This window comes from Cyprinus carpio, chromosome A2 (assembly GCF_018340385.1).
Source record: "Cyprinus carpio isolate SPL01 chromosome A2, ASM1834038v1, whole genome shotgun sequence".
NCBI classification, from domain to species: Eukaryota; Metazoa; Chordata; class Actinopteri; order Cypriniformes; family Cyprinidae; genus Cyprinus; species Cyprinus carpio.
In genome coordinates, this window is record NC_056573.1 from 18,514,571 (window position 1) to 18,527,811 (window position 13,241).

Consider the following 13,241-nt stretch of genomic DNA (forward strand, 5'->3'; position numbering starts at 1 on the left):
GGATATATATATATATATATATCCTCACTTATATATAAGTTCTGTAGCCTACATACTGTAAACAAGGTAAGCAAAACAAGTAAACCATTTAGTAGTTCATGACTTTATTTTGAATCTCCATTCATTTTACACAACAGTAATATGGGGGAAAATTAACTGCAATATCTGAAGTAAAAGGCAAAAGAGCATCAGGTAAATTGGTAGATTTTTCTCCCAGATATCCTTTGTCTCATTAAAGGCATTTCAAAATAAAATAGTGGCATGATGTTCCTTGTGGACAGCCGCATAACTTGCCAGCTCTTGTACCTTTACGTACTGCACACTGCTCACCTGCATCACACTTCAGATAAAAAGAAGTACACATGTGAGTAATGAAATTGTCAGTGTAATAAGAGAACAGATATTGCAGAGCATGATGTCATCGCAGGGTAACCTACAACTCAGTATATGCAAAATCATTACAACATTATCTTAACATATTTGTTTCCATGCATTTAACTTGTCACAATACATATTCATTTTGTTGTCAACTGAATACTCTTTGTAAATGATTCAATTCGAAGTGAATCAAAGTGAAAAAGCGCAGTGAACTTATGATATTATTTAAAACCTATCAGAGAATGAAGTCACTTAATTATGATCAAAATAATTTCCACATGAGGCTAGAGTTGAAAAAAGGGTGTCAGTGTTTTTTCATTTGTGTGAAATACTACATTACCGAAGGAAGTAGGCTAAACTTTTTTCCAGTTTGTGGCAGTTGTTTATTCTTTAACTTCTCAAGAACCTCTTGCAGTGCCATTATCTGTAAAATAATTACAATTTTAGATCCATTTTCTGAGATTATTCAAAATGATTGGTTCTTTTCCAATGTTCCTTCATGAAAGACAGGGTAAAATGCATAACTCACCAAATTGTTCTCCCTCTGTGTTTTTGTGGCACTCTCCAAAGAGCGACCGTCAAGTGAGTCATCACAGCTTGTGAGAATGAAAGACAGGGCAGAAGCAGCAGCAATAAGAACAAATCGTCCGCTAACCATGGTGCTGAAACAAGTTTCCTTGGTCCCCACAGCAGAAGATGGTCAGTGGTCTCATGGTGTGATGAAGAGCTGCTCTTTATAAATGGATTCAACATCACCTGCTACAAAATTCATGATGACAACCCTCAGTGACACATGTTAAGCTCATACAAGGCCATGTTCCCATATCTGTAGTAGTTTGTGAGGAAAAAAATACAAATGCCTAATAATGCAGATGCAGTTTGTGTTCTAACTCAGTGAGACCATGCATTCTGTATATATGTCTGCTTATGCCTATGTTTGTACGCTGTAATAAATCAGGAATTTCCTTTAACAGACTCAGGGACCCCACCCAAAATTTCTGAAAACCCAGGAACCCCCAAAAGCTTTCTGTAACACTTTACTATAATTTTCAGGAGTACCATAAGTAATTTTAAATAATATAATAGGCCTACATATTGTTAGTTAAAATCATATAGTTTGACAACTAGGAAACTTTATTTTGTTGTTTCTGTTTTTACATTTACAGCCGAGGCCAAAAATATTGGCCCCCTTGGTAAATGTGATCAAAAAAGGCTGTGAAAATTCATCTGCATTGTTAATCCTTTTGGTCTTTTATTTAAAAAAATTCACAAAAATGTATCCTTTCATTGGATAATAAGAATTTAAAACGGAGGGGAAATATCATTATGAAATGAATGTTTTTCTCAAATACTCATTGGTCACAATTATTGGCCCCCCCTATAAATTCTTATGAGTAAAATATCTCTGAAGTATATTCCCATTCATATTCACAATTTTGAACACTCCAGCATGATTATAAACATGAAATCATCCAGCTCTGGCTTCCTGTTTCACAGAAATATAAAGAGGAGGGAAAACAAAGCCCAAATTCCCTTAATCATCCATCACAATGAGAAAAACCAAAGAATATTTTTCTGATGTGCAGCAAAAGATAATTGGTGAGGTGGCTTTAAGAAAAGAGCTAGAGCAGTGAAAATTCCCATTTCCAACATCAGGGCAATAATTAAGAATTTCCAACCAACAGAAAATGTTACAAAACTGCCTGGAAGAGGACGTGTGTCTATATCGTCGTAATGTGCGGTGAGAAGGAGAGTTTGAGTAGCTAAAGACTCTCAAAGGGTCACAGCTGGAGAATTGCAGAAAATAGTTGAGTCTCCGGTTCAGAAAACCTTTAAAAAAAATTGTCAAACAGAACCTACATCAAAACATGTTGTTTGGGAGGGTTACAAGAAAAATTCTCCTAGCTCATTCAAAAACGAACTAAAGCATATTCAGTTATCAGCCATGACTGGAACTTTAAATGGGAATGGCTTCTATGATCAGATGAAACTAAAAATTAGCTTTTTAGCAGCAAACACTCAAGATGGGTTTGGTGAACATAGAGGAAAAAAAGTACCCCATGTGTACAATGAAATATACTGCTGTATTTTTGATGTTGTGGGCCTATATTTCTGCTGGAGTTCCTGGACATCTTGTTTAGACACATGGCATCATGGATTCTATCAAATACCAACAGATAAAAAATCAGTAAGTGATTGACTCTGTTAGAAATCTTATAAAGGGCCATGTTTGGATCTTCCAACCGTACAATAACCCAAACACAAACCTCAAAAACAACACAGAAATGGGTCACTGAACTCAAAACCAAGCTTCTGCTATAGCCATTCCAGTCCTCTGACCTGAACCCTACGGAAAATGAGAGGAGTGAACTGAAGAGGAGAAGCACCAACATGGAGCTGGGAATCTAAAGGGTCTGGAGTGATTCTGGATGAAGGAATGGTCTCTGATCTCTTGTCATGTGTTCTCTAACCTCATCAGGCACTATAGGAGAAAATTTAGACCTGTTAAACTGGCAAATGGAGGTTTCAAAAAGTATTGAATAAAAGGGGGCTATTAATTGTGGCCAATGTGTATTAGAGAAAAACATTTATTTCATAATGATGTTTCCCCCCATTTTAAATTCTTATTATCCAATGAAAGGATACATTTGTTTGATTTTTTTAAATAAAAAAGCAAAAGGATTAACAATGCAGATGAATTTTCACAGCCTTTTTTGATCATATTTACCAAGGGGACCAATATTTTTGGCCTCGACTGTATATGCTGATCTGTTATTTGAAGTGGTATTTAATTTCTTAGTTATTTTTTTAAAGAAACTTCTGTATATTTAGAATTAGCCCATATCAATACAATATCTTCATGTACCAGCAGGGGTTGACAAACCTCTCATTTAGTAAATAGTACCTCTCATAGTAAATCATTTAAAAACATATTTTCATTATTATTTTTAAATAAAATGACTGAAATTAATAGAGAAATTACTCAAGATACGTGACAGACAAACTCCAGAGGATTGCATGATCTGGATGATTGCAGGTCAAGTCCAATATTGACACTGATCTGGCAAGGAGGAACAGAAGATTGGGGGCATGTATGAAGAGTAACCAGGGTCAGTGGCGTTTCTTCAGGAACTAACGAGACAACCTATAAGGCAGAGACCCCAAGGCAACGGTTGTCTGTGGTAGCAGAACAGTGATGGAGGAATTGTAGCCTAATTCAGAAAATTAGGCTATTGAAATGCTTACATTTATTTATACGCCAGTTGTTAATTACAAAACATAAGAAATAGTGGAAGTAGATAAAAAAGTGAGAGTAATTCTCAAATATTTTAATCAATAAGTGAATATTGATTAAAGTTGAGAAATATCAAAATGTATAAATTAAATTGTGTACATGACTTACAAGATTTTAATCGTCTGACTTATTCATTGATTCATTATTTTACAATAGGCTACTAACTTTCTGATCATTCTGTGGAGCCAGGTGAAGAGCTATTAGCCAGCTTGATAAATTTGCAAGGCCATAGGGGTATTAATGTCACTTGATAAAGGATTAAGATGATAAACACGTTGTCAACAGTTGATTTATGGTCCTAGGAACTTTGTCAAACTATAATCTTATTCAACTGATGTAATCACGACAGCCATGATTGAGCTAATTCCCATGCAAAATGGCTTTCCTCTTACAATCAAGTAATCTTCCACTTCGTGTTTCCATTCACAGCTCATCTTTATTTTTTTATAACACATTATAGCAATCTAACATAACATTAAAGTTGAACAGTTTAAGCTCATGATATCTGGCCATTATCATCGAAACCACCGAAGTTCGTGTCATTTTAAATGTAGTTATTAGTTTTGATGTAATCACCGAATGTGTACCTTCGTGATCATCGTAATGGCATGCCCGCACATGTTCCTATCCTCGTGCTCGGGCCTCCATGAGGAGGTGCAGTTCTCGCCACCAGATGGAGCGCTGAACAAAGAAGACAGTATAACAGGGGCTCAGGACTGTTTGATAAATGCAATGAATTACGGAAATGAATGACGCAATATATGCTGAAGGTTAAGTAATGGTTTCATATTTTATTATATTAATTAACCTTTTTTAATTTATCTGAATGTATTTGTTTGCATGTAGCAGTCTCACGTATATAAGTTCATATTATGATTTTTTTTTTTTACTGATTGTTTAATGTGCAAACATAACGTCTTTTGCACTAAAAAAAATAAAAAAATAAAAAAATAATTCAATAATTAATTAAATGTTTAAAAAGTCGTGATTATATTCATACTGCACATGCTCAATTAACTCCACATCCTTCCTGAAATAAATCAGCCATGTGACCATTCCATCAACAAAAATGAATTTTCATAGTAAAAAAAAAGTATTTTTTTAAGATCCGTTTTTTTTTTTTGTCATACTGCCGTTTGCAATAATCAGTGTTAATCAGTGTTTTCTTAGCTTCTCGTAGGCATAGCATGTTCCAAAGATATTGTGTCAAGCTAATATACCAAGTTTTATCATGGCTGCCAGTGTAGGAACAGTTGCAGCACGTTGCAACCGTCCCAACATGCTGTCCCTTACCACAACATTGATGAAAAAGCTTGGCACAAAATTGTAATTTTATGAAAGAATCCAGTTCAATAGTAAGGTATCTCTCCTTCTTTATTTAAGTAAATAGGTTAAAAATCTGTTTGAGTCTAAGGTGGACTAATTTCCTTCACTCTCACCCTCTCTTTGTCACACGCATACATCACATGCACATACACACACAAACACACACACACACTATTGCAAATTTCTTTATGGTCAGTTACATAAAACTGTAGATTTCCCTGATTTTAATTTTTAAAAGTAAAACTGATTACCCGGTTAACGGCTAGTTGTTAAGACCCAGTCTTAACAGTGCTATGTTTATGCAACTGGCCCTTTAGAAAATTTTCTAGAAGTTAACATAGTAGGCTATTATTAAATTTCAGTGTCTTGATTTTGATTTTGATTAAATTAATATTTTGCTGTTAACATGTATTGTAATAATTAACCAAAACATGGTTGTTACTTGTTTTTTCCACTATTCTTTGTTTTTATACAGCCAATGTAACTATTGAAGACTCTGTCTGTGCACAAATAAAATAAAGAAATCGCAAAATGATATTTAAGAATGATTTTGATTACATTTTAATGAATGCTGCAACTGCCCCTGTGGACTGTTGCAACTACCCCCTCTTGTGGGGTCAGGGAATTGAATTGACTTTGTCTATTCAAGAAAAAAAAATTCATATATTATCATATGTAGCCTACACATGTTACAGCAGTTTGGGTGAGTAATCTGACAGATGCTTTACTGTAGCCTATTCAAATTTGGGCAATACAAACAGTCTTTCCAATATAAACAGTCTCTTAGAAACTGATGGAAATGCAAAAAAGTGTTGCAACAGTCCCCACTCTCCCCCTATAATATAATTGTATATTTGTTATCTTTTAAAATGTTAAAAAAAAAAAAAAAAAAAAAAAAAAAACTTCGTGTACTATCACTTGGGTGCAGTTGACAAAAAACTGTTAATCTACAAGCAATTGATCAATATTCATGAGTTTTCATTTTTAACAAATTAGCCTGCAGGATTTCATTATGGAGAATAGCCCCTTGATCGTTCCTTACACAAAGCCAACCGCAGTTGACACAATACTTCGCACAATAGGAGACTCCATAGAAACCTCGTTGGCCAATTAGCATGCGGTTTCGGCCGCAGTTTCAACCACGCCTACTACGCTACTCCTGCTTTAAAAACTCCGGCTCCCACGGCTTCGAGTCAAACACGAGTCGAGACAGTGCTGTAGAGAGAAGTATCTGAGCAGTGCGAGAGAGAAACCACTCGAAATCTCTGTGGATTACTACTACCGTCAAATATCGCCATTCACTGGAATTATATAATTTGGAGCACATTTCGATTTCTGGATTATAATATAATTTAAGGACAAACATGACTCTGGAAGAACTTGTTGGATGCAACAGCACTGACAGAAAGTAAGTGACTTGTTTTTTTATCATTATTTCAAACGAAGAGTCTCAAAAAGATTTATTTTCATTTTTAAGGGGTTTCAATAGTTAAAACTGGTCATTTTTCTCTTTAAAGAATGGAAACTGTGCGTGAAGCTCTCGAGGAGCTGCTAGTAGCTGCACAACGACAAAACTGTCTGACAGTAGGAGTCTACGAGTCTGCACAGCTCATGAATGTGTAAGTATTTTATTCAATCTAAATAGAATTCAGTGATAGGCTATGCATTGGACCAGATTTTAAAAACTGAAGTGCATATTAAATTAAACGCATTTATTAACCTCTACAGGGATCCAGACAGCGTGGTCCTCTGCGTTTTAGCGACCGATGAGGAGGACGAGAATGACGTTGCGCTTCAGATCCACTTCACGCTCATCCAAGCGTTCTGCTGCGACATCGACATCAACATAGTGCGCGTCTCCGGCATGAGGCGTTTAGCACAGGTTCTCGAGGAGCCGCTCTCCACTGACAGCAACGCCAATGAACCAAGAGACCTCCACTGCATACTTGTAACTGTAAGTATTATTATGCATATTACAAATACACGTAGTGTAACATTTGGGAGAGGGGTGCAGTTTGTTCATATAGCTTTTGTCGTCGCTAACTATCTTACTAACTTTTTAATCACAACAAAAGCGTTTTTTCTGGTATGTAAAGATAAATATTTATGAAAAATGACAGGTTTGCCAATGTGTCCCAAACGAGTTTCGCTAAACGTTTCCAAAAAGCGTACAGTTGCTTAAAAGTACAGTTGCTTAGACTAACTTTGAAATGTTTTAAACCTCACTGGAAATGTATAAAAAAAGAACTGTTGTAGGCTACTTGTAAGACACCCTCTCTCCCACCCCCACCACAGTTCACACCCTTAACGCAAACTGGGAAAGTAACAAACAAGCTATTGTCAAAGATATGCAATACTAATCATATTTCGTTTCTCCTCATAGAACCCACAAGCCGAGCATCTCAAGCTGAATGAAGTAGGGAGTTACTGCAAGGAAAGCCGTTGCAGGAACCAGTGGGTGCCCTCCATTGCCCTGCAAGAGCGTTGAGGTGCTGTGCACTGAAATGTGCTGCAGAGAACCGGAATATTGATGCTGTCCTTCAACCGTCATGAGGACATACTCATCAATTAAAGGGGACTGTCTAATAGTCCATTATGGAGCTTACGCCTCCATGTTTATGGAATTCTAAAAGTCACAGAATACAATAGAGACATTCCCACACTCCCCACATATCACATGATCGGTCTCCTCCCCTCACAGGGACCAAACAGAAGAGCACCAGGGTGGTCGGTGGACTGTGCTGTACCTCTTAAGGGATGCAGCAAGGATGCTAGGGGATCTGGACGGTGGCGTATGGCCGCACTTTGCTTTCACTCCACGTGGGGGGAGAATGAATAATACAGGACTCAGACCTGATAATATTGTGATGGGTCTACAGAGGAAAAGAACCTCTGCCTTAAAAAGAGACTGCTATTTAAGGACCGAATTTGTCTTAATTCTTATTTATGCATAATGCTGATGTTGTTCACAACAAATAATATATTTGGTTATTTATAAATTTACAAATGTTTACTTTTTTTCTTATGAAATAAATTTTATGCTTAATGATTTGAAATGAACAGTTCCTGTTGTGTTTTTTATGCCAGATTTAAAAACAGAAAGTGCAGCTTGTTGGACATTATAAAACCTGTCAGAGCTTCAGAGTTCATAACAAAAACTAATTATTTAATATATTCTTGCTTCCTTATAGACAAGTATTATCCTATCATATGTTATTTTAAGCATACAATAAGGAAGAAAGGGACTTAAATTGTTCTGTGGGACAACAGACAGTTCTGATTAAGGGTAAAGAAATATTATTCAAGAAGATAGCTGTTCACATATTGATACTGGAAAACACACACATCATAAATCATGCAGCCTAGATGCAGCACAATGTGTACAAACATAAGTGGCTCCTTATCTGTTTCTCAAACACAGGGATTTATTTGCAAAAGGGGTGTAAAATGAACATGTGGAAACAATTCTGCAGATAGACATTCTGCAATTGCTTTTTTAATATCTTCCTGCATATAAAAGGATGACAGAGGAATTACACAAATAAAAACAACAACAAAAACATAAAATCAATACCATTGCACTTACACCAATACCAATACTACCCCCTGAGCCAAAAACCAAAGTGGCTTAAGCTAAAGTGTCCCAAATATAACACAAATATAACATTGTGAACAGCACAAACCATATGGAATCAGATTTTTTTATTCTGATTTGTGCCACTTTGGTGTTAAATCAGATACAAATCAGATGTTTTTCAATGCAACCTCAGTCTGAACAGTCATGTAAGAATACATATGACTTTTACAAGACTCTAGATCGACATTCATCACAATTCTGAGCTGACAGGATTCACTCCTAAAATTTTTAATACTTATAGTTCTTTGGTCACTGGATTAATATTGAAGTCAGGTAGTCAGTGGAAGGACACTGAGGTGTAAGTATTACAGTAACGACCCTAGACAAAACTTGAGAGAAAAATATACTATGCTGTTTTTCCTCATCTTCGTCCTTCTTACCACCTGCATACAAATTCATTGGCTTCCATGGTACATCACTTTATAAATACTGACATGCTTCCGTCTTACAGCGCACCGTGTGCTGTCTTTGTTATAGTTCTTTTGTGCATGCGGGTAAGTTTGAAATGTAAACATAATGCAAACAGTCAAACAAATCAGAGTTGAGCACTAAGGCTTGCAATATGAACATAGCCTTATTCATATAGTAATATTTCTTTCAAAAGAACAGTGCCTTTATTGACTTGACATTAAAACATGCACAAACATCTTATTAGTCACACACTTCTGTTCTTCAGAAGACCAAAAAAGGAGGGGAAAATAGCTTGATAACCCTGACTTCAATGACCTTTTCTTTGGTGACTGTGAAAGGTCAGGCTGCCTGCAGCCCACAGAAAACATGCGTGAGAAGTCTGCTGAGATCACATACCCTGTGATTGTCCCATTAACTCTGCAGACAGTGTAGTAGACTGGATGAAAGATTCTGCCTTTACTGCACGTGTTAGACCCCACATCCTCAAAACTATGGGTGTGCTCTGACTTCCCACAAGACTGTATTGACTCACACTATATTCCCTTAAAATCCAACTAAGACGTCTGGGGATGTTTCCTACTACTACTTTAGTAATATGAAGTAAATAATGTCAAACAGATGACTCAGAGATTGCTACATCTGCACTGGCTGAGTATCAGCCTTTTCTTGAGAATGTATCATGCTGTATGGAATGGTTTGAAAGCCATGTCTGTATTTTCACAGGAAGCTGTGTTCTCACATGTGGCAGTGTTTACAGTTTCCTTGTGCCTAAAAAAATGTTCAGTTACTGAACGAGAGGTTAAAAACAAAAAAAAAAACAATGGCACAATTCAAGAACAGTGATGAGAAGAAAGTTAGTGAGCAATAATCACCCACTTCATGAAGTCATCAACAGGGGCCATTGTTTCGGTGGGGTGGATCAGTTAGCAACTGACAGATATATTTGTGTCATCATTGTAAAAGCCAGAGAGAAAACAGTGTTTTCTGCCCCAAGGCTCTTGTACGTGCACAAAGCCAACGTTGACGAGCTCCTCTGCAGACAGACATGACTAAAGCATGGTCGAACCCTGGGCGGCTGCTGGGTTGAGCTGCGCACTTCACGGCTGCACTGACGTCAAGCCGGAGGGAGAAAATAGAAGAAAAACAGGAACAGAAGGCTCTTATTTCCATGGCAGCAATAGCACAGCCCTTTAACAATGATACTTGCTATACTGAGGTAACAGCCACTGCTATGAATAGTCTGACTGCATGTTCTATTCTTATACTGAGCTATATTTGAGCATGTCACTGACACAAATATTCACTGAAAAGCATGGTGGGGTTTTGAAATCAGACATAAACATTATAGTATAAGTCTGAACACAGCACATTAGAATTATGATGTTTGTAGTGTGTATATTCATAGGGCAAGCTATTTTAAGATCATGAAACAAAGAAAACCACAGGCTGATCAACAGGTTCAAAGATTCTTTTCCATATTTATTCCAACAGAAAATATTCTATGAGCTTTATAAATATACATGATTTATCTGTTGTGCAGACACACACAAAAAAAAACACACTATATATAATATATAAAAAAAACACTGTACACACAAAAAAAAAATAAACGCAACACTTTTGTTTTTGCCCCCATTTTTCATGCTGAATTCAAAGATCTAAGACTTTTTCTATGTACACAAAAGGCCTAGTTCTCTCAAATATTGTTCACAAATCTGTCTAAATCTGTGTTAGTGAGAACTTCTCCTTTGCCGAGATCATCCATCCACCTCACAGGTGTGGCATATCAAGATGCTGATTAGACAGCATGATTAATGCACAGGTGTGCCTTAGGCTGGCCACAATAAAAGGCAACTCTAAAATGTGCAGTTTTATCACACAGCACAATGCCACAGATGTCTCAAGTTTTGAGGGAGTGTGCAGTTGGCATGCTGACTGCAGGAATGTCCACCAGAGCTGTTGCCCATGAATTAAATGTTCATTTCTCTACCATAAGCCATCTCCAAAGGCGTTTCAGAGAGTTTGGCAGTACATCTAACCAGCCTCACAACCGCAGACCACGTGTAACCACACCAGCCCAGGACCTCCACATCCAACATCTTCACCTCCAAGATCCTCTGAGACCAGCAACCCGGACAGCTGCTGCAACAATCGGTTTGCATAACCAAAGAATTTCTGCACAAAGTGTCAGATACCGTATCAGGGAAGCTCATCTGCATACTCATCATCCTCATCGGGGTCTCGACCTGACTGCAGTTCTTCGTCGTAACAGACTTGAGTGGGCAAATGCTCACATCCGATAATGTCTGGCACTTTGGAGAGGTGTTCTCTTCATGGATGAATCCCGGTTTTCACTGTACAGCGCAGATGGCAGACAGCGTGTATGGGGTCGTGTGGTTGAGCGGTTTGCTGATGTCAACATTGTGGATGAAGTGGCCCATGGTGGCAGTGGGGTTATGGTATGGGCATGTGTCTGTAATGGACAATGAACAGAGGTGGATTTTATTGATGGCATTTTGAATGCAGAGAGATACCGTGTTGAGATCCTGAGGCCCATTGTTGTGACATTCATCCACGACCATCACCTCATGTTGCAGCATGATAATGCCTGGCCCCATGTTGCAAGGATCTGTACACAATTCCTGGAAACTGAAAACATGGCCAGCATACTCACCGGACATGTCACCCATTGAGCATGTTTGGGATGCTCTGGATCGGCGTATACGACAGCGTGTTCCAGTTCCTGCCAATATCCAGCAACTTCGCACAGCCATTGAAGAGGAGTGGACCAACATTTCACAGGCCACAATCAATAACCTGATCAACTCTATGCGAAAGGAGATGTGTTGCACTGCATGAGGCAAATGGTGGTCACACCAGATACTGACTAGTTACCCCACCACCCACCCCCGGACCCCCAATACAGTAAAACTGCACATTTTAGAGTTGCCTTTTATTGTGGCCAGCCTAAGGCACACCTGTCTAATCACATCATGCTGTCTAATCAGCATCTTGATATGCCACACCTGTGAGGTGGATGGATTATCTCAGGAAAGGAGAAGTGCTTACGAACACAGATTTAGACAGATTTGTGAACAATATTTGAGAGAAATAGGCCTTTTGTGTACATAGAAAAAGTATTAGATCTTTGAGTTCAGCTCATGAAAAATTGAGGCAAAAACCAAAGTGTTGCGTTCATAATTTTGTTCAGTGTATATATATATACTTAGAGAGAGAGCGAGAGAGAGAGAGAGAGAGAGAGAGAGAAAAAAAAAAAAATATATATATATATATATATATATATATATATATATATATATATATATATATATATATATATATATATATATATAAATAATATTTGGATAGAACCATTCAGATGTGTGAAGGATTTTACTTTATTAATCACAAAAATTACTATTATTTAATCTCACAAGTCAATATAAAACAAAACAGATTAAAATGTGCTATGCATAACTGGGGTCATAGCCATGCTGTTGAGCTAGTGTAAAGTCAGAACAAGAGTCATGTGCAGCTGGGTCACCCTCTCTTTCTGACACACTAATGAGTTCATGTGGTCTGCTGAGCCAAGGTCAGGGGCTGAGAAAAATAAGACCCTCTCATCACTGCGTTCATTATGTTGTCCACTTTTGTGCAATGCCAAACAAAGCAGTCACATGACTTTTAAGACTCACAAGACATTTAATGTCTGTGAGTAGATTCAGTTAGTTCTGACTGAATGTCAAGGTCTGTTTAACAACAGCCTAAAGCAGAATTGCACATTTGTACAATTCATTTATTTTAAAGTGCATTTACATAAACGTTTAACCTAAATAAGTGCCCTTACGCACTGCTAGTAGCACAGATAGTGGGCATATAAGAACTAAATAAATTTATACTCCTAAAATTTTTTTTTTTTTTTTTTTGATGACATAGAAGAACAATTTTTAGTTCCATAAAGTACCTTTCGATGAACAGTTCTTAAAATATTTCTTAGTTTGAAGAACATTTAATAATCTAAAGAATCTTTTCCCACTATAAAGAAACTTTTGTTCAATGGAATGATTCAATGGATGGTAAAAGTTCTTCATGGAATGCCAATAAAGAACCTTTATTTTTAAGAATGTATAGAAGTTCAGACACACTTATTTTAGCCAATACAGTTAAAGTAGACAATAAACTTTATCAGTAGAC

The 13,241-nt window shown here is 37.1% G+C and overlaps 2 protein-coding genes across 2 annotated transcripts; one reads left to right on the forward strand and one right to left on the reverse strand.

Moving 5' to 3' along the window:
• Positions 1-100: 100 nt before the first annotated feature.
• On the reverse strand, positions 101-1,044 carry LOC109067471 (cocaine- and amphetamine-regulated transcript protein-like). Its single transcript, XM_042776651.1, has 3 exons — positions 908-1,044; positions 719-802; positions 101-340 (listed from the first exon to the last, which is right to left on the reverse strand). The coding sequence occupies exons 1-3, from the start codon at positions 1,034-1,036 to the stop codon at positions 233-235; spliced, it is 321 nt and encodes a 106-aa protein (XP_042632585.1). The 5' UTR covers positions 1,037-1,044; the 3' UTR covers positions 101-232.
• A 5,139-nt stretch (positions 1,045-6,183) lies between these two features.
• On the forward strand, positions 6,184-7,650 carry gadd45bb (growth arrest and DNA-damage-inducible, beta b). Its single transcript, XM_019114848.2, has 4 exons — positions 6,184-6,407; positions 6,517-6,618; positions 6,728-6,953; positions 7,383-7,650. Exons 1-4 carry the CDS (start codon positions 6,364-6,366, stop codon positions 7,485-7,487), a joined length of 477 nt encoding a protein of 158 aa, XP_018970393.1. The 5' UTR covers positions 6,184-6,363; the 3' UTR covers positions 7,488-7,650.
• Positions 7,651-13,241: the final 5,591 nt, after the last annotated feature.

Bases quoted from the DNA above. Each gene is read 5' to 3' on its own strand.
- LOC109067471 (XM_042776651.1), bottom strand. From the start codon at position 1,036: ATGGTTAGCGGACGATTTGTTCTTATTGCTGCTGCTTCTGCCCTGTCT. The intron at 803-907 runs GTGAGTTATGCA...ATTATTTTACAG, and splicing joins CACAGAGGGAGAACAATTTG to ATAATGGCACTGCAAGAGGT. The intron at 341-718 runs GTAATGTAGTAT...TTTTATCTGAAG, and splicing joins AGTTTAGCCTACTTCCTTCG to TGTGATGCAGGTGAGCAGTG.
- gadd45bb (XM_019114848.2), top strand. From the start codon at position 6,364: ATGACTCTGGAAGAACTTGTTGGATGCAACAGCACTGACAGAAA. The intron at 6,619-6,727 runs GTAAGTATTTTA...TAACCTCTACAG, and splicing joins TCTGCACAGCTCATGAATGT to GGATCCAGACAGCGTGGTCC. The intron at 6,954-7,382 runs GTAAGTATTATT...TTCTCCTCATAG, and splicing joins TCCACTGCATACTTGTAACT to AACCCACAAGCCGAGCATCT.